Genomic DNA, 23502 nt, shown 5'->3' with positions numbered 1-23502 from the left:
ACTGTTCTAACATCTAGATTTCCTATGCCTGGAAATGTTCCACACCAGTAGTTTCATTTTAATGGGAGCCTCTAATCTTTTCACGCGCATGTTGGGGCTAGCCAGAGACTACTAAGTAAATGTCCCACATCTTTAAAAAACTCAGTGCTGGTTTCCTATTCCACAAGCCACTTGGCCTCCCAGGAACTGGCACTGTGGGGCTGGTTGTGGACATAATGTCACTCTCCAGGGATTATTGCAGGTTGAGGTCTCACAGAAACCAAAACTGCGCAGCAGGCAGCGCTCATAGGAGGGGACACAGGTGAGCACAGGTGAGCATCGTTGCTGTGGAATGCTAACCCAGCCTCATACCTTCTTAGGAAGCCTGTTTTTCTTACCCACTGGGTAAGTCAGGTTCAAGTCATGGCTCTAATTGAGAACAACAGAATTGATAGGAAGCCTGAAGGGCTGACGGTTCTGAGATGGTCAAACAGCCTTGAAACAAGGCCAAGCCCTGCCTGTGATGGACTGAGGCGGTTGCTATCTTCACTCAAGGTTAGGGGTGGGCGAGAACCACAAAAGAAACCACACCATTGATTCCATCCAGACCCTAGTAGACAACCGGTTCTCTGTCTCACCATAGAAACCTGCAGGCCGCCCTCATATAGGCAGACCCTTTTCTTATTGTGGCATAGGCTTTGATAAAAAGTTTAAGATGGATTAAGATGTTACTTCTTTCTATTGCTGCAAGACATATGTTGAGCACTGACTGTATGCCAGATGTGTTGTTAGGTTGATACAGAGATGAATAAGACTGTTTCTGTCCTGTACCCATAGGCCAGTTAGGGGGAGGCAGAAAAAGGAAAGCAGGCAGTTAGATGTGATGGTGCTGTCCAGAAGCCTATGGCATGGAGGAGGGGGTGCAGGGTGGAGAACCAGAAGAGGTTTCAGAGGAAAGGACACTTGAGCTGAGTGTGAAAAGACTTTCGAGTGACCCAAAAATCTTAAATTAGAGGCTCCCTGTTTTGTGGCTTTAAAATAAAACATTGTCCTTATGTCTAATGTCCTTGGTTCTCAAGAGGGAGTTTTGTGCCGTATTTGAAAGCATCACACGTCTACATTTCCATCTATCTGAGACTCGCCTTTTGGACAGGAAGGCACCACTGCCAGCAGTCTTGGCCTTGGCGGGAAGAAGGTAGAAGGACCTCATCAGGTTCATAGAGGAGGAAATACTAATTCTTAGAAATAAAATGGTGCATAAGAAGTAGACCAAAGGTCATAGAGCTCTGATGATTTTGTTCAGTGGCATTCAGGGAATGAAGCCTCAATGTCTTGTCATATTTAGGGTGGGAAGAGAAATCATGTCAGAACAGCTGTGCTTAAAACATAAGCATATCATCTTGGGGGTGAAGTTGGGGAGTGATCTAAGATTAGCGTTGACTTGAGGACTATAGAGAGGAAAATGCCACATACCAGAACACACTGTGGGCTAAGGCATTTAGCCAGGTGGATCACGAATAGTAATGGGGTCTCCTGGGGATTTCAAGACTGAGTATAAAGCACACCAGTGACTTGGGGCTGGTGGAAAGAAGGTGGGTGATAGAGGAGCAGACCCTCCAAGCCACGAGACCATAGCGTGGTGTGAGCTAACTTTCCCTATCTAGAGGAAGTGGAAGTCTGATATGCTAGAGAGATATGCCTGGATCTGTTCTATCTTGAGGTCAGATTGCCCAGAGAGTGACACAAAGATTTCTAATCGAGAGTAGGCAGGAGGTGATGCCCCAGGATCCTCAGCTGATTGAACCCCATGTCCTCTAGTCATTATTTTATTTTTATTTTTTTTTATTTTTTGAGGCAGAGTCTCGCTCTGTCGCCCAGGCTGGAGTGCAGTGGCACAATTTCGGCTCACTGCAACCTCCGCCTCCCGGGTTCACACCATTCTCCTGCCTCAGCCTCCCGATTAGCTGGGACTACAGGCGCCCGCCACCATGCCCAGCTAATTTTTTGTATTTTTTTAGTAGAGATGGGGTTTCACTGTGTTAGCCAGGATGGTCTCGATCTCCTCACCTTGTGATCCGTCTGCCTCGGCCTCCCAGAGTGCTGGGATTACAGGCGTGAGCCACCGCGCCTGGTCATTATTTTATAATTACATGGAAAAAATAATCACTTTTTCACAATTTGATATGTAGACCACTTTCAGAAATACATATGGTATGCAAAGCAAGATACATTTAAATTAAAAATTATTCACTTCCATGAACACATAAACACAATAGAGAAAAGATAGTAATTGCAAGCAAACAAGCCATCCAAATACATAGTCATGTTTAATCCATCCATGGAATGCCATATCCCTGTGTCCTCTCTGGTGTTGAGTGTATGAGTATTTGAGATTTTTGTAGGAGAAGACTTTATTCTTGCATTCTTTATTCTCTCAGAGGCAAGAATTTCAAGTGTGGATTCTAGGGGCTCTTAGCCCACATGAAAAAATACTAGTTAGTCCTGAAATACAAAGCAATTTAAAGTTGGGTTGGGGAAAAACATCCGTACAGTCCAAGTTTATGAGGGCTAAATGCATCCCTAGTGATCATTTTTTTTGATGGGTGTGCTCAAGTATGTGTAGGTTTGTTTGACATTGCCCTGGAGGTAGAGATGCATCTCCCATAACCTTTATCTTCGAAAAGTGCGGTTACGTATCCATCTCATTGAAACCCACTCGTTTCAATCTGTAATGAAGGGGTTTGGAAGCCTGCCATTTTGAGGTCTAGCCTCACTAAGCAGAATACTCCATTAGGAATCCTTGTAGTGTGTTTGGTTTTCTGTCCCACTGGCTCAATTTAGAAAGGGCATAGACAAATACTTCCTTTTTTGCTGATACAGAAAGTGGCCCCCTGGTTGTCTGCCTGAGGACCTGTAATGAGTCTGTGGTGGATTTACTTCTAATTAAGTCACTAAGAAGGGGCTTCTATTGATAACGTAGGTGTCTTGGCCTGCAGAATTTTCTTGACAAGTGTCAGAAAGATTTGGCGAGGATGTTCTGGCTTGGGGATGCCTTATTTGAAGGTTTTCAGCTTTGGGTGAGGAGAGAAAGGGCACAACATCCAAACCCCCAGGGAAGCTCCCATCTGTCCAGTTTTAACCAGATCTGACTCTGCTCAGATATTGAGACTAGATGGGAAAGGAGGCCTTCAGGGCAGCAGGGATATATTCTGAGCAGGGAGTGAGAGTCACTGATATATAGGTATTTTAGGGGGTTCTATCAGAGGAAGAGACTGCTGTGGGTCCTATGAGATTAAGGATAAAGAATGTAAGGCCCGACTCTAGAGTCTGAGAGAGGCTTCAGTTACCTTTGGGTTGGGATAGGACAGGCTACAATGGCCAGGATACAAGATGCAATGGTTGACTACTTCATGGAGGGGAGAGGAGGCAGGCAAGCACTGCTATTGGCTGGCTGTGGGCAGAGTAAATGCTTCTACTTGTAAACAAATATAATTTCTTGCCTGTAAGCTTGTTCTCCCCAGGGTTCTGTCTGCGTCTCCTTATTTTCCTCTATAGTCATCAAGGAGAACTAAAAAAATTGGGATAAGCCACAAACATGTCATTGATAATAGTAGTAATAGGAGCTAATACTTACTGGACATCTAATCTGTACCTCCATGTAGGTAATCCTATTTTTCATTTTACAATGAAAAAGAAAAATGAGTAGTCAGACAGGTTGATTTATTTACTCAAAGTCTCACAGCTCATACGTGGCAGAGGAGGGATTCAAATTTGGGTCATTCTGACTCCAGAGTTTGTTTTTTTAATGAAAGTGCATGCGTGTGTGTGTGTGTGTGTGTATGTATGTGTGTATGTCTATCCTATAGTCCACCTGATAAGAAAGATAAGAAAGAAAGATTTGGATAGAACCAAAAGCCTCCAAAATGCTGTGAGGAGCATGAAGCAGGTTCTTCCTTAGAGAGGAATTCTTAATGGTTAGTTAGTGCCTTATACAGTGGTGTTGAGAGAGCAGAGGATGTGGAGTCAGGAAATCCAGGGTCACCAAATATTAGTGTGTGACTTTGGGCAAGTCACTTAACTCTGAGTCAACCTTAATTCCTGTCCTGTAAAATGAGGACAATAATACCCACTTGATCAGTCTGTCTGGATTTTCATAAGAATCAGCTGATGTACTATATAGAACAGTACTTGGCAACTTTATGAAGCATTAGGCAAATTACAGTTTTTCCATGTTTAATCATAAATGTAATGTTTTGTCATTTTCAAAAAAACACATATCAATTATTCAAAACCTACTATAAGATATTGAAGACTTTGGACAGGAAATAACGTCCAGTGCTTTACTATTTGTGATTACTTAAGAAAAGCTTTTGCTAGAGCAGACCTGTTTTTTTTTTTTTAAATAAGAAAGTCTTTTATTATTTACAAGAGGAATTTTATTTTCTTGTTTCTAAACTGCAAGTCTTGAAACACAGTCAAACAAAGTAGAAAGTGAAGAATGCCCATAAAATTATTCACCCAGAGATAATTACTGTTAACATCTTAGTGTCTTGTGCTGATCTGGTATCTTAGGGCCAGAAAACTGCATTGGTGATTTTTATTATGAGTATTACACATAAGCTCTGTTTCTAAAATACCCGCCTGGAGGTTGAAAAAAACTTGGAAAGAACTACCAATCATTTCCGTTAAAATGGTTTTCTGTGGACCACAGAAACTGTTCTATACATAAGCTTTTGCTTTTAATTCCAGGGAGTGCAAAGGAAGAAGGGGGAACCCCGTAGCTAGGAGTTATTGTTATGTCCAGAGCAGATGCCTTTGAGCATCTCCTTTCGTTGCACAGTTTCTTTCTGTTTAACATTTTCTAACACCGTGTGTGTGTGTGTGTGTGTGTGTGTGTGTGTGTGTGTTTGCTCTTTGCTGATGGGTGTGTTTAATCTAGCATTAGTCTACTATAATAGAATGTCTGCTGCCTGGAGTAAAGAAAGCAAGATTCTTTCAGGCTTCATAAAGGCAGGGACCCTGTCCCTTGGAGGCTGCTGCATCTTCAGGTCTGAGCACGGTGCTTGGCACATGGCCGATCCCCAGTAAATATTTTTGTCTATTGTATGAATGAAAGATTCCACCATTGCCATCAAGAGCTATGTGACCTTCAACCAATCAATTAAACTCTCCGGGTGTCTCTGATGCCCTTCCAGTTTAAGTTTAAATATTTTATAATTCTAGCTTCCTCTCCTGTGATTTTGATCCTGACACTGTATGTTCATTTATCTGATGACAAATTTTCACCATTGCTAGTCCCTTACAGGGGTGAAAAACTAGCAGCTGTCTTCTTTTCAGCCTTTCATCAATAGGAGATAGTTTCCCAGCTGATTGTTATTTTTTTTGGGTTATCTGCTGCTCGTTAATCTATGTTTGTTTAATAAATTGGTTAATGAATGAATTAAAAGAGACAGTGAGCCTGTGGTGGGGCCCTAACTGAAACTAGACTTCTCGCCTCACTGGTTAGAGCAGTTCCAATCTGTGGGTTTCCTTAAATACACTTAGCAGTAAAACATTCCCACCATGTGTTCAAGAATTACGACTTGAATGGAAAACTTTTCAACAAATGCATTAAGTTTAAAGACACTCCTTCTTAATATGCTTGGGGTCATGCACAGAACAATTGCGAACTTTATTAGCTTTTAGGCTGCGGGGGAAGGTGGTACTCCGAAGACCTGCTTTGGTTTTCATCAGAAACTCCTGATGATTGTCTTGGCAGTGGGTGGATATATATTCCTGTTTCGCTGGCACCAAAGCACAGCGTCTTGGCCAGTTTTTCATTCTGTGGGACTTAAGAACCAGAACCCTTTTCCCATGTTCTGTTTCCACTGGCTCTCAAGAAATATTCGTGGCCAAGTGATATCAGGGCCTTACAGATAGTTGGTACTTCATCAACTTTCCCCAGTAGAGATCTTTTAAAAGGGCTTCTGTCACTTGGGAATGTCTGGGCACAGTGGTAAGATCCCAAGGGTCCTATGTCAACCCAGTGCTGCCATGTTGTAGTGTATCCAAAGGTTAGGCATAAACCATTTGCCTTCCCACTTGTACTTAATTTTCTAGATTTATTTTCTACATCCTTACTCAGTACACATTTGTCAAAGGTTTCATTTAGGAAACAAAAAACCTTCTAGGAGATTTTGAAGAAGAATCTTGGTTATGCCTTTCTTTTTTTTTTGACAGAGTCTCACTCTCTTGGCCAGGCTGGAGTGCAGTGGCACAATCTCGGCTCACTGCAATCTCTGCCTCTTGGGCTCAAGCAATTCTCCTGCCTCAGCCTCCAGAGCAGCTTGGATTACGGGCATGTGCCACCATGCCAGGCTAACTTTTTTTTTTTTGGTAATTTTAGTAGAGAGGGGGTTTCACCATATTGGCCAGGCTAGTCTCGAACTCCTGACCTCAGGTGATCCACCCGCCTTGGCCTCCCAAAATACTGGGATTACAGGCATGAGCCACCGCACCCGGCCAGTTGTGCCTATTTTTAAAGCCTGTAGATTTTGATCCAATAGGCCATTCTTTTGTAAGAACTTCACTTTTACATCCGTACATGACCAGGACGTAACATGAGCTGCCTCTAAATTAACCCACTATTGGTTATCGATTTTGCTATTTCTTTTCTTCTATTAGCTGAATACATTTTGTTGCTTAGGGGTATTTTTAACTTTTAAATATGCCTTTTTTTACTTTACATAAGTGAGAATGTATTTTATTTGCCTGCTTATGTATTTATGAAACCACTTTATTGAAATATAATTGACATACAATAAACTACACATATTTAAAGTGTATAGTTTGTGAAGTTTTGACATAGGAAACCATTGCCATGATTGAGAAAATGAACGTATCCAGTGCTCCAAACGCTTCCTTGCTCCCCTTTCAAATCCCTCCCTGCTACCCCTCCCAGTCTCTCCCTTAGGCCCCTCAGGCAACTGCTGATCTGCTTTCTGTCACTGTGTATTAGTTTGCATTTTCTAGAATTTTATGTAAGTGGATTTATACAATATGTACTTTTTTTTGTTTGCCTGATTTGTTTCACTCACACAATTATTTTGATTCATCCATGTTGTGACATGTATCCATAGTTCATTCCTTTTAATTGCTGAGTAGTGTTTCATTATGTGGAAATAAGTTTGTCCATTCATCCATTGATGGAAACTTGGATTACTTCTAGTTTTTGGTTATTACAAATGAAGCTGTTATGAATACTCTTGTGCAAGTCTCTGTATGGACATATGCTTTCCTTTCTTTTGGGTAAATACCCAAGGGTAGGATACCTAGCTTATATGGTGGTGTATGTTTAAGTTTTTAAGAAATTGCCAAACTGTTTTTCAAAGTGACTATATCATTTCCCACTCCTACCAGCAGTGCCTGAGTGTTATAGTTCCTCCACATCTTCACCAACACTTGGTGTCATTAGTCCTTCTAATTTTAGCAATTTTAATAAGTATGTAATATGGCTTTAATTTGCCTTTCTCTAATGACCAATGACGGTGAGCATCTTTTTTTTTTTTTTTGTGGAGACGGAGTCTCACTCTGTTGCCCAGGCTGGAGTACAGTGGCGCGATCTCTGCTCACTGCAAGCTCCGCCTTCTGGGTTCACGCCATTCTGCTGCCTCAGCCTCCTAAGTAGCTTGGACTACAGGCACCCGACATCACGCCCGGCTAATTTTTTGTATTTTTAGTAGAGATAGGGTTTCACTGTGTTAGCCAGGATGGTCTCGATCTCCTGACCTCGTGATCCGCCCGCCTTGGCCTCCCAAAGTGCTGGAATTACAGGTATGAGCCACCGCGCCCAGCCTAGTGAGCATTGTTTTATATGCTTATTTGCTATCTGTATATCTTTGGTGAAATATCTGTTCAAATCTTTTGCCTACTTTTTAATTGGATTGTTTGCTTTCATAGTTATTTAGACTTGTTTTCTGGATTCTAGATAGAAGTCCTTTATCCAGTATATATGCTTTACAAATATTTTCCCCCAGTCTGTGGTGTATCTTCATTCTCTTACCAGTGTATTTCAAAGAGTGGACGTTATTCATTTTGATAAAATGCCGTTTACCAATTTATCCTTTTATGGGTTTTGCTTTGATGTCATATCTAAGAAATCTTTGCCTAACCCAAGGTGGAAAGATCTTGCCTATGTTTCCTTTAGACATTTTATAATTTTAAGTTTTACATTCAGTTCTATGATCCATTTTGATTTAATTTTTGTTTAGGATTCAAGGTATGGACCAAAGTTCCTTTTTAAAAATATGAATATCTCATTGTTCCAGGACCATTTGTTGACAAGGCTATTCTTTCCCGAGAGTTTTCTTTGCACCAATACCATATTGTTTTGATTACTGTAACTTTATAATAAGCCCTAAAATCAGGTAATGTTAGTTGTCCAATTTTATTCTTCTTGCCTGCTTATGCTTTTTTACATACAAGCCTTTTGCCCTTGGGTCTAGAGTATTTAGGGCGAGCATGCTAATTATAATTGAGAATAACTTTCATTGTATTTACCAAGGCTTATAACCATCCCAAAGCCAACAAGAGTGTGAACGATGGAATCAGATCTGGTTTTGAATCTTGGTTCTACCACTTACTAGCTTTGTGACTCTGGATAGTTACTTGTCACCTCAAAGTCTCAGGTTCCTCAACAGTGAAATGGGGATGTTCATATTTACCTCACAGTATTGCTTTAAGGATCAAATTTGAAAATATAAAATATCTGATAAAATTTTTGCTCAATATACATTATTTTATGTTTAGAAATTAGTGCAATAAAATATCCAGTGTCTGGTTATGTAAGGGAGATAAAATAAAAATGTCTTTGGCATTCTCATTTTTCTTATTTTATCATCATTTTAATTCTTGTGAGTGATTCTTACTTCATTTCAGGAGTTAGATATCATATTGAGAGTATAACTTATAATTTGAACATGTTTAGAGATAGAAAATATATCTATATTTTCTATATGAGAAATATATATTCATGTTACATTCAAATGGATGGATTACAATACCAACAGAGTGTGATGGTTGAATACAATTGTGTGGTGGTGGGAGCGTGTGGGGGCAGAGATTTGCTGTCACCTTTGAGGCACGCAAGGAAAATTCAGCTTTGTGAGACAATGCATGCATTAGGGATGAATAAGGACTGTAAATCTAAATTTCTCTCTTATGGTAACTTGGGGAAAACACTGATTCATTTTTGTTGTGTCTAGGTGAATACATAACCTGAATTTTCACTGAAAGTTGAATTAAACAATATAAAAAACTCCACACACAAGGAAAAGACTAATAACTGAATTTAACAATGGGTAAAGATACATATAGGCAGTTTGTAGTTGAAAAAACCAGAACATACCATGTCAAGCATAACATACTGGCAAAGAGTAAGAAAGCCAATAGCATCAGATATTGGCGAGGATGTTAGGAAACGGAACTAATATGTAACTGGAGGGAGTGTAAATTAGTAAAACTGTTAATACTTTGAAAGTTATTTAGTGATACCTAATACAATCGAATGTGTGTGTGTACCCTAATCCAGTGCTTCTTTTTTTGGGTATCTACTTCAGAGAAATTCTCACATGTATGCACTGAGAGACATGTACAAAGATGTACACTGCAACACTGTTTGTAATAGTGTTTGAATAATTAAAAACAACCTAATCCCTTCTCTCCTTCCCTCCTTCTCTCTCTCTCTCCCTCCCCCACCTTTCTCTCTTACACACAAAAACACACACATACAAACACATACTTCAAATTATTTTCAGAACCATTTGCATTTCTGAAGATGGCATCTTTATCCCTAAAGGTATTTTTTTAAACTAGAGTTCTGAAGGAGACATAGAAAAATGTTAACATGTTTTTGCAAGCATTCTTCCCATTTTGTGTGTTGTTTGGCTCCTATCCTGGTGTAATTTGAAATACTTCCAAGGTACCTGTTGTGTGTATGTGTTCGGAGTTTCTTTAGACATCTCTTGCCTCTAGTGATCTCTGTTCAATATCACATTAAGCTACTTGGGCCTAAGTTGTCAGTTATCCCAGCTTCTTTAATTTTAGTGGGAATTTGGAAGTTTGAATTGATAATTGGAACCCTTCTCCTCCTCCTCCTCCTCCTCCTTCCTTCTCCTTCTCGTTCTTCTTCTTCCTCTTCCTCCTCTTCTTCCTCTTCTTCCTCTTCTTCTTCTTCTTTCTTCTTTTTTTTTTTTTGGTCAGCGTCTTGCTCTGTCACCCAGAACAAGATGGTGCATTGGGGTGCAATGGTGTGATCACAGTTCACTGCAGCCTTGACCTCTTGACTTTCTGGGCTCAAGCAATCCTCCCACCTCAGCCTCTCAAGTGTCTAGGACCACAGGCACATGCTATCACGCCCAGCTAATTTTAAAAAATTACTTTTAATAGAGACGAGGTCTCCTGGTCTCAATTTCCTGGGCTTAAGCCATCCACCTGCCTCAGCCTCCCAGAGTGCTGGGATTACATGCATGAGCCACCATGTCCAGTCCAAACTTAACTTGTGTGTTTCATAGGCTTGTTTTCTTAATATTGCTCCATCTATCTGTCTTGGTATGTAAGATATTCATATATAGGGTGGAATGTTTGTTTTGGTGTATGACAGATACTTAGAATGCAGATTAGATCATGTATTCTAGCTGAGAATTTCCAAAGCATGTAACAATTCTTAATCTTCGAAACAGGCATGGGGTGCCCCTCAGTCTGCCTGTCTACACAGTGTTTTTAGCTACCAGAATGGCCTCTCTGCCCATGTCAGACTCACTTTGCATGTACATACTTCAAATTCCCTATTTTCTTTCATCTGCTTCTTCTTTGGTAAACAGACAACTCAACTTCCTCTGCCTGATCTCTCTGAGACATACTGCAAATTTAGCTCAGACCCCTGCTGGCTGTGTGTATCTTTGGCTATTCATAGAATGGGAGGGTTTACTGTTCTTCCTTCTGGAGGAACCTGGGTCTTCTCATTTCTCATGCGTCAGAATCTGTCTGCAAAGGACTATGTGGAATTGGAGTGATGAAAAAGAATTGGGTGATGAAAAAAGACCTTCCTCTTTGTGGTGTTTGGACAATCTTTAAAAACTATGCTGATGAGCCATTTCAGCATGTGTTAATCTTGCTGTGCCTGCTTTTGGGTTATTTTCCCCTCTTGTATTCATGGGTGTTATAAAGACCTATGTAACTATTCAACTGTTGGTCATCACAGAGAGTCCACTTGGGCAAAAGATGAAAATGAATGCAAATAATGCACTTAGCTCGGCCGCCATAGGTTAATGCTGCTCTGGTCCTGCCCTGGTACTGGATTCCAATTTTGATCCAGGAACTACCCCTGCGCCAGCCTGTAAGATACAGGCTAGACTCTCTGACTGACCCAGAAGGGTGGCCCTTGAGGGCTTCCAAGATTCCCAGATAAGCTGGAACCAATAGGACCTTTAGGGAGTTCTGGGCAAGATGTGTTGAATTCCCAATTCAGAAGAGATTTCTTTTTTTTTTTTTCTTGTCAGTTAAGACTTACTGCCCAGGCCAGTTCGGATATGGAGGGGTTTGGGGGAAGTATTCACTGAGATATTTTTGTCTCATTGCATTTGATACGTTCACAAATCATTTAACATCATGGATATCACTATTTGCCACTTCCCTGCTCTTGTTTTTATTCTAATGTCCTACATTTAGAAACCGATCAGTGGACTGCAAGTTTCTTTAGGGTGAGAGGGCTAGATATTTTAAATTTTGTATCCCTAATGTGTACCTCAATGTCTGGCATATAATAGATTCTAAATAAATATCTATGTCTGGATAATATGGCTGAATAAATGATTGTAAAACATACCCCAAAGTTCCTGTGCTTATTTTTCCTTTCTCCTCCCCTTTCTTTTTTTACTCTTTGAGTTTTGATCCCTCTTAGACCAAAATTTTAGATGCTATCTAGCATCATGTTGTGGTACTGCTTTCCATAATACTTGCTTCATTTTCTCTTCCTCCAAATTTTGTTTGTTTTTCAAAAATAGTGGAGGTTTCCCCCCTTACACTTTGTCCTTTGTGTCTTAAGTTAATTTAAATGTCATCCCTGTTCTTCATCTCATTCTTCTGTGATCTCAAGTTCTTGCTGGTTCTTCAGTCTTCTGACTCTTGCTTATGGTGAACAGTTCCACGAGTCTTATGGCTTAGGCTTGTGAGTTCATTTTCAACGGAGATTTAATCGGTGGGTGTCTCAGGTTGACTGGATTGAGGGCATATCTATCCAGCTAGGTTTTGTTTCTTCTTCTAGGGACCTTAGGGGTATCATTGGTCTAAAACCCATTTTTTTGTGCATGTTTCAACTTGAAAGTTCCTGGAGAAAAAAAAAGTAAATGCCTAGACTATACAGGCAATGTGAATTCAAAGCTCTAAACCACATGAGGGCAGACTCTGGGGATGTGGATGCTCAGTGGAAACATTTTTATTCCACTACCAAGAACCTAGGACAAGGCATCTCTTTGCCATCTGCCTACGTGAGTGTTTGTCATTGTTTTTTTCCAAGTCCACTATTTCACTTCAGGAGTCTTTCTTCAAGGCCACTTCTTCAAGGGTCTTTCTTTAGTTGGAGGTTGCAGTTCTAGTTCTCTGCCTTATCTCCCACTGCCTGCAAGTGTTAAGCCCCACGTGCCTGGTGTATTGACCTATCCCTGCACTATAAGTTCATGTGCTTCCAGCTTTGGTTCTCTATTTACCGCCCCCCCCCCCATTTCTGGCCCCTTTCTATTTAATTTCTTCTAAGTTCATTTCAAACGATATTTACTGTATGTTTGTCACATTTTTCTCATGATTTCTTAGGGATCGTAGTAGAAAGATTTTTAGACTATCACATGAACTTCTAAGATGTTGTTCTTGCTTTCTTTTTTTTTTTGTGACGGAGTCTTGCTCTGTCGCCCAGGCTGGAGTGCAGTGGTGCGATCTTGGCTCACTGCAAGCTCCGCCTCCCGGGTTCATGCCATTCTCTTCCCTCAGCCTCCCGAGTAGCTGGGACTACAGGCACCTGCCACCACGCCCGACTAATTTTTTGTATTTTTAGTAGAGGCGGAGTTTCACCATGTTAGCCAGGATGGTCTCGATCTGCTGAACTCATGATCCGCCCACCTCAGCCTCCCAAAGTGCTGGGATTACAGGCGTGAGCCCCCGTGCCCAGCCTGCTTTCATTTTTATAAAGAAAAAAGTTTCAGGTTGAGAACCAGGACACCTAATTCTTTGACATCAGTTTGCTGCATTGGGTTAAGTCATACAAACTGTCCTAGGCTCAGATTCTTTATCTTTTAAATGGTGATAATAAGACTTAAGAACACAGTTGTAAAAGGTGTGACTCCCCTGATAGGAATGTTTTGAGATGGAGTAGTAGAATAGTTGGGCAGGTATTTGGAAAAAATAAAAATAAAAGCACTTCATAATAACCAGCTAGATTTGTTTCTTCTTCTAGACACCCTAGGGATGTCATTGCGCTAGAACCCATTTTAACCAGTATTATTACTACTATTCTCTTTTCTCCAGAGCCTTCACCCTCCTTCTATTATTGCGTCTCCTACTCCATTAGTTTAGCTTATGGCAAAGTAGAGTGGCCTTCTACCTAGGCAGAGGACATACTGCTACCTCCTGGCTGATTTCTCTCTATCCAGCATGGTGATTACTGTGGCTTGGTCATTCTCGCTTTGACTCATGATCAGATGTTCCTTGTTAGAAGAGAAGGCGTTAGCAACCCTTGGTCAGTAGTGGAAATGCACTGTTATGTTGGTTAAGGTCTTAATAGCACATGTGATTGTTTCTATATTTCTGCTGCTTTGGAGAACAAAAGGAGTACTGCCTGAATACAAGTCTTCTCTGCAGTTACCTGTCTGTACCATGTCACTAAAGGAGAGTATCAATTCGCGTAGTTGTCCTGGAAACTACCACAAACCTTTAGACACATATTAACAGGAACACTGGGATTCATCATCAAGAATTTTTACAGTGTTCACGCAACACACCCTTTTTATGTTACAGAAACTTTGGTTTGAACAAGCTGTGTCATAAAAGGGGCCATGGAATCAGCAAAACCAGTCATATCATGACAGGCCCACCAGATTTGCAAGGTAGGGAGGGATGTTGGAGTTTTCTTAGCTTTTTATTTGAGGCCAAGATCTCAAACAGAGTTGCCTTTGCTTCAGGTCAAATGAAGTCATAATTTGGGTTGGAATAGTCCCTGTTTAAATCACTTAGGCAGGGTTTGATTTGTTGAACCAAACCCTGAAACCAATTCAGTTCACAAAAGAACATATAATTACACAGCTTTTATCCAAAAATCCCAGTAGAAAATTTTAAGTAGATATAGCGAGGATTCAAAGGGAACATGAGATAAAATGGAAAATGCATCGAAGGATATCAATAGAAATAGAAAACATTTATGAAAATCTGTTCTCAGCTTATATAGTTCATTGCACAAATTAATACACTTGATTCTCAAATAAGTTAACATGATTTCAAATACTGAATCTTTATTTTCAAAGATAGGGTGATATATCTATAACAAGGTTGATTGTAGTCATGTATCGTACTGAATTTTCCAATGCATACCATTATTTTATAGTTGCGTGACTGCCCTATTTTCACTTTTCCATAGTAATTGCCTGCAGCCGTACACAGATAACACAAGTTTCCAGTGAATCCAAACTCCTTTTTGTCTACTTAATGGTAGTACATTCTTTATAAAACCTACTTACCAGACTTTCTAACAAATAGACTGGTTTGAAGATCAATTCTTGTTGTGTCCCCTGCCTGCCATCTGTTTTAGATATTAGTGAGTCATGAAATGTCTAAGAGCAATAATCTGTGAGAGACAGAGGAAGAGCAGAGGGTCTGGATTGTCAGAAAATGGAATAATATCCTTGGGCTAATCAAGGATTGTTAGATGTATTATATAATCAAATCATGAAAGGAATAATGATTAAAATCAACAGGGAGTCCACGAAACTTGAAACTAACATACATGCTAGTTTTAGGAGAAACCTTAAAGACATAGCAGATGGGCTTTGGTTACCATTGCTATGGAGGAGTCAATGGAAGTTAGTGGAAGAAGCCATACATGTAGACTGGTTAGTTCAGCCAATTTATGCTGAGCACCAAGTATGCTGATACTATGGGGATAAAGAAGAGTGAGGCCAGTTCTTTACTCCAGGGTTTTCAGTCTTGGAGGAAAGATATCACACAACTCTCTATGCCAATGACAATAACGGGCTTCGTATGGAGCACTGCTGTGCACTTATCTCCTGTTTGCCTAGGGCTTTATTTACTTATATGATCTTTAGTCCTCTTATCAGTCCTCTAAGGTAGATTTTATTATCGCCGATTTACAGATGAGGAAGCAATGCTTTTTTCCCTTGCTTGTTACCATGCTGCCTCTCAGCACAATCTGTTCAATACCTTGCCAAAGATACAGACTGAAGTCTGCTGGGTGAAGGTCAGATCTTGACTATGCTATATGCCAGTGGAATCTTGAGGAAATTTTAAAATTTGAGCTATAGTGTTCTTATACATAAAACAGAGATAATATCAACCTTAGCTCTCAGCCTTAATGTCAACATCCTCAGAAAGGCCTCACTGACCACTCTTATTCCCATCTCCTGAATCACTTAATCCCATACCGTGTTTTAATTTTGTCATAGCCTTTATCACTATCTGAAGTAATCTCATGTGTATCTAGTATACTATTGCCTGCTATACTATTGTCTAGTATACTAATGTCAGCCTCCCCACTTGAATGTGAGTTTCATGAGGGCAGGGACCAGGCCTGTTGTAGTCATCCCTCTGTCCCCAGAATTTGGTTCCAGGCACAGAGTAAGCATTCAATAAGTATTTTGTGAATGGGCAGTGGTCCAAACAACAATTAACAAGCATAGAAAGGAGAAAATGACAACACTTATGTTTAATGTCCTTGTGAACCATTCCACTATGTTTCCTTAGAAAGAAAATAAGTCATTGAAAGCTTTGAACTATGTTGTTATGGTAGGTTAGATTTTTTTTTAACCATCCTGAAGGTTTGGAAATACTGTAAGTTGAAATTCATCATCCAGTGCATAATGGTCTATCTTTGACCTCAGCTGGGCCTCAGTAAAAGGAGCAAGTGGGCCAATACCAAGCACAGACACAGAAAATGGAATCCTTTGTTATGTGTAACTATAGGGTATGTTGAGAGCAAATGCATAACCAGAAATTACTCGAATGTTTGGTGTTCACGCTCTTCCACATGCATTAACCACAGAGTGAGTGACACGTCTTACTATGTCTTCAAAAGGGACCCAGCTGCCACTGACCTGTTGTATGTCTTTGACATTGTGTATTTCAGGATTCTGAGAAACGAACCCCTCTTCATGTGGCCGCATTTCTGGGAGATGCAGAGATCATTGAACTCCTAATTTTGTCAGGTAAATAACCACTATATTCAAAAGTCAATTGCAAATAAAATTTAAATAACCAATTTACTAGATTGACTACTACCGTGAACCCAAGCAAAATTCCTTTGTTATGTTCATGGAAGTTTGTTTGATAAGCGATTTTATCTTTACACAAAGAAAAATGCAAGAAGTTGTTCTTATTGAAAAATGACTTCTCCAGTAACATTTTTATCTTGCTTTGAAAGTCTGTTTCCTGGCTGTCTAGTCAGGCCCAGCGTTGTAGATGAATTCAGTACATTAGGATATATTTTGATTTTTTTAATTATAAAAAAGGAAATAAAACTAGTTTGAAGTCTACATGAACATACACCTATACACACTATGTATAGTGAATCTATATACACACTACATAAACATGCTACATAAGCACTATGTATAGCATGTATACACTATGCTATATATATACATGCTATATAAACACTATGTATAGCATGTATACACTATATATGCTATAATATATGCACACTGTATATATGCCATATATATATACACACCCTAGATTTATATGCCAATTAAATGTGTTTGTATATTTACATATATTTAAGTTGGGCTACAACACAATGCTGTTATATTTATGGATACATGACTATGACTATGTAATGAAAGCATAAAAACATGGAAGGCAAGGGACCATATTGATTTCTGGATAGTGGTTACCTCTAAGTAGGCAGGTTGAGTAAAAAATGTCTTCAGGGAAGGCTATAAAAGAACTACTACAACTCTCTGTAAAATATTTTATGTTTAAAATATTGGAAGGGAGTATGGCAAACATTTAAATCTGATTTGTGTTTATACTGGTCTTTGTGATAACTGTTGTCTTTATTTTTCAATGTATTTTAAATATTTCATCAGATTTAAAAATGCCAGTGGTTTCATTTTTGGAAACCTATATGCTCAGTATATCTCACCAAACAGGTTTCCAAAACCATTATGTGCTTTCTCCCTTGAGTGTTTACTAGACAAATCCTGGAATGAATTGAGCATGTGCAGATGTCTCACTGTAGATTATTCACAGACAGGCTGTCTTTCTTCCTCCTCCTTTATGTTTGGGAGATTAACATCTAGAGGAAGTGCCTCTGCCTACGGACTAGTCAAAAGGCCTCTAGTAAGGTTTCGCCAGTAAAGGGGAACTGTGGCATCCTAAAGTAAGCTCTGCAGAGGTAGGAGCTGAGACATGCATTCAAGCAGATGTGGTGAACACTGTGGACAAGAAACAAGAATTGTGCTGTGATGCATAAGCAACATGGCCCTTATTTTGTTGTGTTCATGTTCTTGAGGTGGGTTTCCCCAGGAAACAAGTGTTCTGTGCCTCAAAACATGTGTGCCCCGTGCTCCTGATGGTCACATGGAGCTTAGGTTAGATTTCACATGGCATTTCTTGTGCTTTTGAGAGCAGGCCTTTCTTCCAACAAATCTAAAGATGCCCTAGGACCATGTTCCAAACAAACGTGTATTGTTTGGTGTTGGCACACACTAAGGGCCAGTGCACACCTGGCTGGTTGCCCTGGCAGTTGCAATTTGGCCCGAGGGAAATTGTAGGCAGAATCAGTGGAGGTATAAAATAAAGAACTTTGTGGTATAACATCTAATGATCCCCATCAGCTATACCCACCTCTTTTTTATTTTATTTTATTAATTTATTTATTTTTGAGACAGAGTCTTGCTCTGTAGCCCAGGCTGGAGTGCAGTGGCGTGATCTCGGCTCACTGCAACCTCTGCCTCCTGGTTTCAAGTGATTCTGCCTCAGCCTCCCAAGTAGCTGGGACCACAGGCGTGTGCCACCACGCCTGGCTAATTGTTTGTATTTTTAGTAGAGACGGGGTTTCATCATGTTAGCCAGGATAGTCTCAGTCTCCTGACCTCGTGATCCGCCTGCCTTGGCCTCCCAAAGTGCTGGGATTACAGGCATGAGCCACCATGCCCAGCCTACCCACCTCTTAAATATTGTATTAACAGACCTCTCAGAGTCTCAGAGGAATGTTTCATGAATGTACAAATTCAGAACTTTGTCTTACATGCCAACTTTGTGTTGTTGTTGTTTCTGCATCTGAAAGGGAAGATTTTAATTCTGCAGCATGAAGTCAACCCAATCTCTTTCTTTCATGTATCTGGGGCCAGTGATTGTTTGACAAACATGGTTTCACATCACCTTCACATGGCCATGGAATCCACGAGCCTCTCTTCAACTCTGGCTGATTTAGTAGAACTGGGAAAAGCTGTTGCATATATATTAATCTATTCACTTGTTTGGTCTTGGAATTTCTGAGCTCTTAATGTCTTTAGCATAATTTCGGTTCAATGTGCTATGGAAAATTTCCTCCTCCCTCTCATCAAATTAGGAAGACTTAGGACATGAGGAGCATTGGGAAAGTTTTCCCTTTTTAGCAATTTTATTTACTTGTGGAAGCTGAGGCAAACTCTTGGAATTCACATGGATTTTATTTTCCCTGAAAGGTCCTTTACTCAATTTATATATTAAGTTCCTAATATTGCAAGAGCACGATGATTTTATCTCTGAGCTTGTATCTGGCAGCTGACCCTTTAGGGAATCCAACCAAACTGTTTCCCAATTTAATAATGAATGAGGTGCTAATGATTCCCTTGTTGGACAAATAATTTGGCCTTGCCAGAACAGCCCATTACAGCTGTGTTCTCCATTGTATTAACCTACAGAGCATGGTGTAACCCAAGCTTGCTAAATTCCTGCTGGCATTATCTCCTGTTAGCCAGGTGGATGGAACCCTGAATACCTCTGAGCAGACGGGGAAGACAAGGTCTTGGGGAAGAATTCAGGCCTTGCAAATTTCACTTTCTTACAACTCCCAGTTCAAAGTGTGGCTTTATTTCCCTCCTGACTCTAGTGTCTGATTGGGAACTGGCCGAATCTGGATTAAGTCAGAGAGATCAGTGAGAACCAATCAGTGGCTGAGAGTTAAGATACTGGGGTTGGGATATAGGAAGCAGAGTACACAGAAAAAGGACCACAGTAGAAATATCTTACAAAGGCTGGGTGTGATGGCTCAAGCCTGTAATCCCAGCACTTTGGGAAGCTGAGGTGGGAGGATCACTTGAGGTCAGGAGTTCAAGACCAGCCTGGCCATGAAACCTATCTCTACTAAAATTTAAAAAAGTAGCTGAACGTGGTGGTAGGTGCCTGTAATCCCAGCTACTCAGGAGGCTGAGGCAGGAGAATCGCTTGAGCCTTATAGGTGGAGGTTGCAGTGAGCTGAGATTGCACCACTGTGCTCCAGCCTGGGTGACAAAGTAAGACTCCATCTCAAAAAAAAACAAAAGATCCTGCAGAGAAAACTCTGAGGACAAGTAAGGATTATAGGGTTCTGGGTTGAAAGAAGAAAACTGGAAGTACTCTCTAATACGGGAGTGTTTGTGAGGCATAACTACTAAGTAAAATTTATTAGAATTTATTTTTAAGTTTTAATTTAATTTACTTTTTTTTAAGATGGGATCTTGCTAGGTTGTTCAGACTGGTCTCGAACTCCTGGCCTCAAGTGATCCTCCCATCTTGGCCTCTTGAAGTGCTGGGATTACAGGCATGAGCCACCACATCTGGCCATAGAATTTATGCAACCCAACAAGTGGTAGTCCTGCAAAATTATTTCCTATACATTTTCAAAACGTGCTTATTACTCTCAATGCAAATTATTTCCAGGGCTGGGGGCACATCATTCTTTTTATTCCTTATGCATAACAAATATTCATCCTTTGAGGATGAATTTGATATTTTTTATCTGGTGAAAGAGGGGCGATTAAACCAGGCAATGCTGATTTTGGCCTACGAATGTGGTGCAATTATAAAGTAATAAGCCATTTTCTGATGGGTGTGCAAATTGGCCATAAAGGCAACTCCAAGGAGAGTTTGTTAAATGTTTTCAGCAATTGCCACGTTCATGGAATTGTCATACCCTCTTCTAAGGTAATTGTTTTGAAGCACTCCTGTACTGTATGATTTGGTTTGTTAAAAAAAAATCAATAGCAAGTTGATTTCATTATATTATAATCATATTTTTATAACCTTTCATGTTTACTTCAACAATTAAAGCCAAACTTTGGATAAGTTAAGCTTAGGAAGAAATTATTCTCTTTGGCTTGTGAGATTTTTCAGTCACACTCAGTCCACCCTTATCACACCACTTCTGTTTTCTTTATTCTACTTCTTCCTAGACAACATGGCTTACAGAACAGAAATATTGCCTCTGGAAAAGATGCCCAGAGTTTACTTTAACCCTGATCTCTATGAAAATAAAATTAAGAGGTAATAGGGATAAGATGAAGAACATCCTTAGTTTGTAATTACAGATCATGTCTGATGGATTGGGCCTTTGTTTCTAAAGAATCAGTATACCCTAGCGCTTATTTTCATGTTTAAGCTTTAACATGTCCTTGGGTAAAAAGGCATTTGCCTTTAAATCATTAGACATGCAGACTGTGTCCTTCGGTGCACAATGGTGCCTGACAGGCAGGTAAATAATGTGAAGCTTCCTTTAGAAAAAAATCAGCTATAAATATTCAATTCATAGCCAAAACCATCTGACATCTCCCTCTGACATGTAAACAAGACTCTTGAACGTGTTCAGAGGAAGAGGATGAGGAAGCCGGCAGCAAGAAATGACACTGATGAAATGCTTCTTGGGTCTCCATTCAGATAACTCCGCTTTTGTTATAATAATTTTTGTTATGGGGGAAAGGAGGTTTTCCTGGCAGCTGCCTATTCAACCTCCATGAGAAGGAGAAGTGGAGGAATGGAGGACTTAATCATTGACTGAAAGAAGCCATTGCCTACATTTCTAATCACCTCGAAATTTCTCAAGGGACTCTGAAGCGACACGCTAACAATGCTGGTGTCGTTACACTCCAGGTGTGTGTCACTGTATGAGGTTCAGCCTGCATGGTATCATTTTTCTCCTTGAGAGATTTTTAATATTGAAAGCCAAATTTGGATCTGCATAAAACTAAAAATTTTCAGAATGCAGTATAATAATAATAATGATAAAAGGATATAAATATAAATAAGAAAAATAACGGAAAAATGGGAGAAATATATAAAGAATATGAACAAGTAATTCTCAGAAAATGAATTACAAATGGCTAGTAATCAAACATATTAGAAGATGTCTAACCTTATTGTTAGACCAGAAACTAAAAAAAAAGATGCTCTTTTTAAAATCAGATTTTTATGTATGTATGTATGTATGTATGTATGTATGTATGTATGTATTTGAGACAGAGTCTTGCTCTGTTGCCCAGGCTGGAGCACAGTGGTGTGATCTCGGCTCACTGCAACTTCCACCTCCCAGGTTCAAGCGATTCTTCTGCCTCAGCCTTTTGAGTAGCTGGGATTACAGGCGTGTGCCACCACGCCAGGCTAATTTTTGTATCTTTAGTAGAGACGGGGTTTCACCAGTTGACCAGGTTGGTCTCGAACTCCTGACCTCAGGTGTTCCATCCACCTCGGCCTCCCAAAAGTGCTGGGATTATAGGCATGAGCCACCACGCTCGGCCTATTTATTTTTAAAGCGGCTTTATTGAAGTATAATTGAAATACAATAAGCTGTGTATATTTAATATCTACAACTTGATGAGTTTGGACATATGCAAATACCCATGAAATTATCACCACAATCAAGGTAATAGACATCTCTGTCACCTCCAAAAGTTTCCTTGTGCCCCTTTGTTCTTGTTATTTTGGAGTTTTTTGGGAAGTGTGTGTGGTAAGAACACGTAACATGAGATCTATCCTCTTAACAAATGTTTAAGTGCATGATACAGTATTATTGACTCAGATTTGCAATATTTAAAATGTCTGACTGGGCCTGGTGGCTCACACCTGTAATCTCAGCACATTAGGAGGCTGAAGTAGGAGGATCACTTGAGGGCAGAAGTTTGAGACCAGCCTGGGAAACAAAGAAAGACCTCATCTCTACAAAAAAATTTAAAAAATTAGCTGGGCATGGTGGTATGTGCCTGCAGTCATAGCTACTCTGGAGGCTGAGGCAAGAGGATTGCTTGAGCCCAGGAGTCTTAAGGCTGCAGTGAGCTATGATAATGCCACTACACTCCAGCCTGAGTGGCAGAGTGAGACCCTGTCTCTAAAAAATTTAAAAAATATATATTTTAATGTCTGATAATATCAAGTGTTGATGAGGATGTGGGGAAACTAAGCAATCTCATACATTCCGAGGGTGTAAACCGGCACACTTTAGAGGCTTTACATGACCTTTTGAAACCGAAAGTGTGTATTATCTATGACACATAAAGTCCATTTTAAATTATTTATCCTAGACAAATACTTGCACCCTTGGGCCGGGCGCAGTGGCTCAAGCCTGTAATCCCAGCACTGTGGGAGGCCGAGACGGGCGGATCACAAGGTCAGGAGATCGAGACCATCCTGGCGAACCCGGTGAAACCCCGTCTCTACTAAAAAAAATACAAAAAACTAGCCGGGCGAGGTGGCGGGCGCCTGTAGTCCCAGCTACTCGGGAGGCTGAGGCAGGAGAATGGCGTGAACCCGGGAGGCGGAGCTTGCAGTGAGCTGAGATCCGGCCACTGCACTCCAGCCTGGGTGACAGAGCGAGACCCCGTCTCAAAAAAAACAAAAAACAAAAAAAAAAAAACCAAATACTTGCACCCAAGGCAGGCAGATCACCTGAGGTCAGGAGTTCAAGACTACCCTGGCCAAAATGGCAAAACCCTGTCTGTACTAAAAAATTAAAAAATTAGCGGGGCATGGTGGCAGGTACCTGTAATCCCACCTACTTGGGAGGCTGAGGTGGGAGAATCGCTTGAACTGGGGAGGCGGAGGTTGCAGTGAGCCGAGATCACACCACTGCACTCCAGCCTGGGTGACAGAGCAAGACTCCGTTTCACACACACAAAAGCAGCTTAGTTCCCCCTCCCCCATTATTTTCATTGAGAAACATAAAACTTCACATGCACTAGCTTTCTTAAAAATATTTTGTAGAAAATATTTCTTTTTTTTTTTTTTTTTTTTTTTTTTTTTTTTTTTTTTTTTTTT

The 23502-nt window shown here is 40.3% G+C and overlaps 1 protein-coding gene across 1 annotated transcript in view; it reads left to right on the top strand.

Annotated features, from left to right (window-relative positions):
- Nucleotides 1-23502, top strand: part of ANKRD44 (ankyrin repeat domain 44) — a 319327-nt gene that overhangs the window by 147402 nt on the left and 148423 nt on the right. The window contains exon 3 of the mRNA XM_025404975.1: nt 16361-16439. Within this exon, the coding sequence (XP_025260760.1) occupies nt 16361-16439 (79 nt within the window). The remainder of the gene's footprint in view (nt 1-16360; nt 16440-23502) is intronic.

This window comes from Theropithecus gelada, chromosome 12 (genome assembly GCF_003255815.1).
Source record: "Theropithecus gelada isolate Dixy chromosome 12, Tgel_1.0, whole genome shotgun sequence".
Lineage (NCBI taxonomy): Eukaryota > Metazoa > Chordata > Mammalia > Primates > Cercopithecidae > Theropithecus > Theropithecus gelada.
This window is presented reverse-complemented; position numbering and strand designations above follow the sequence as displayed.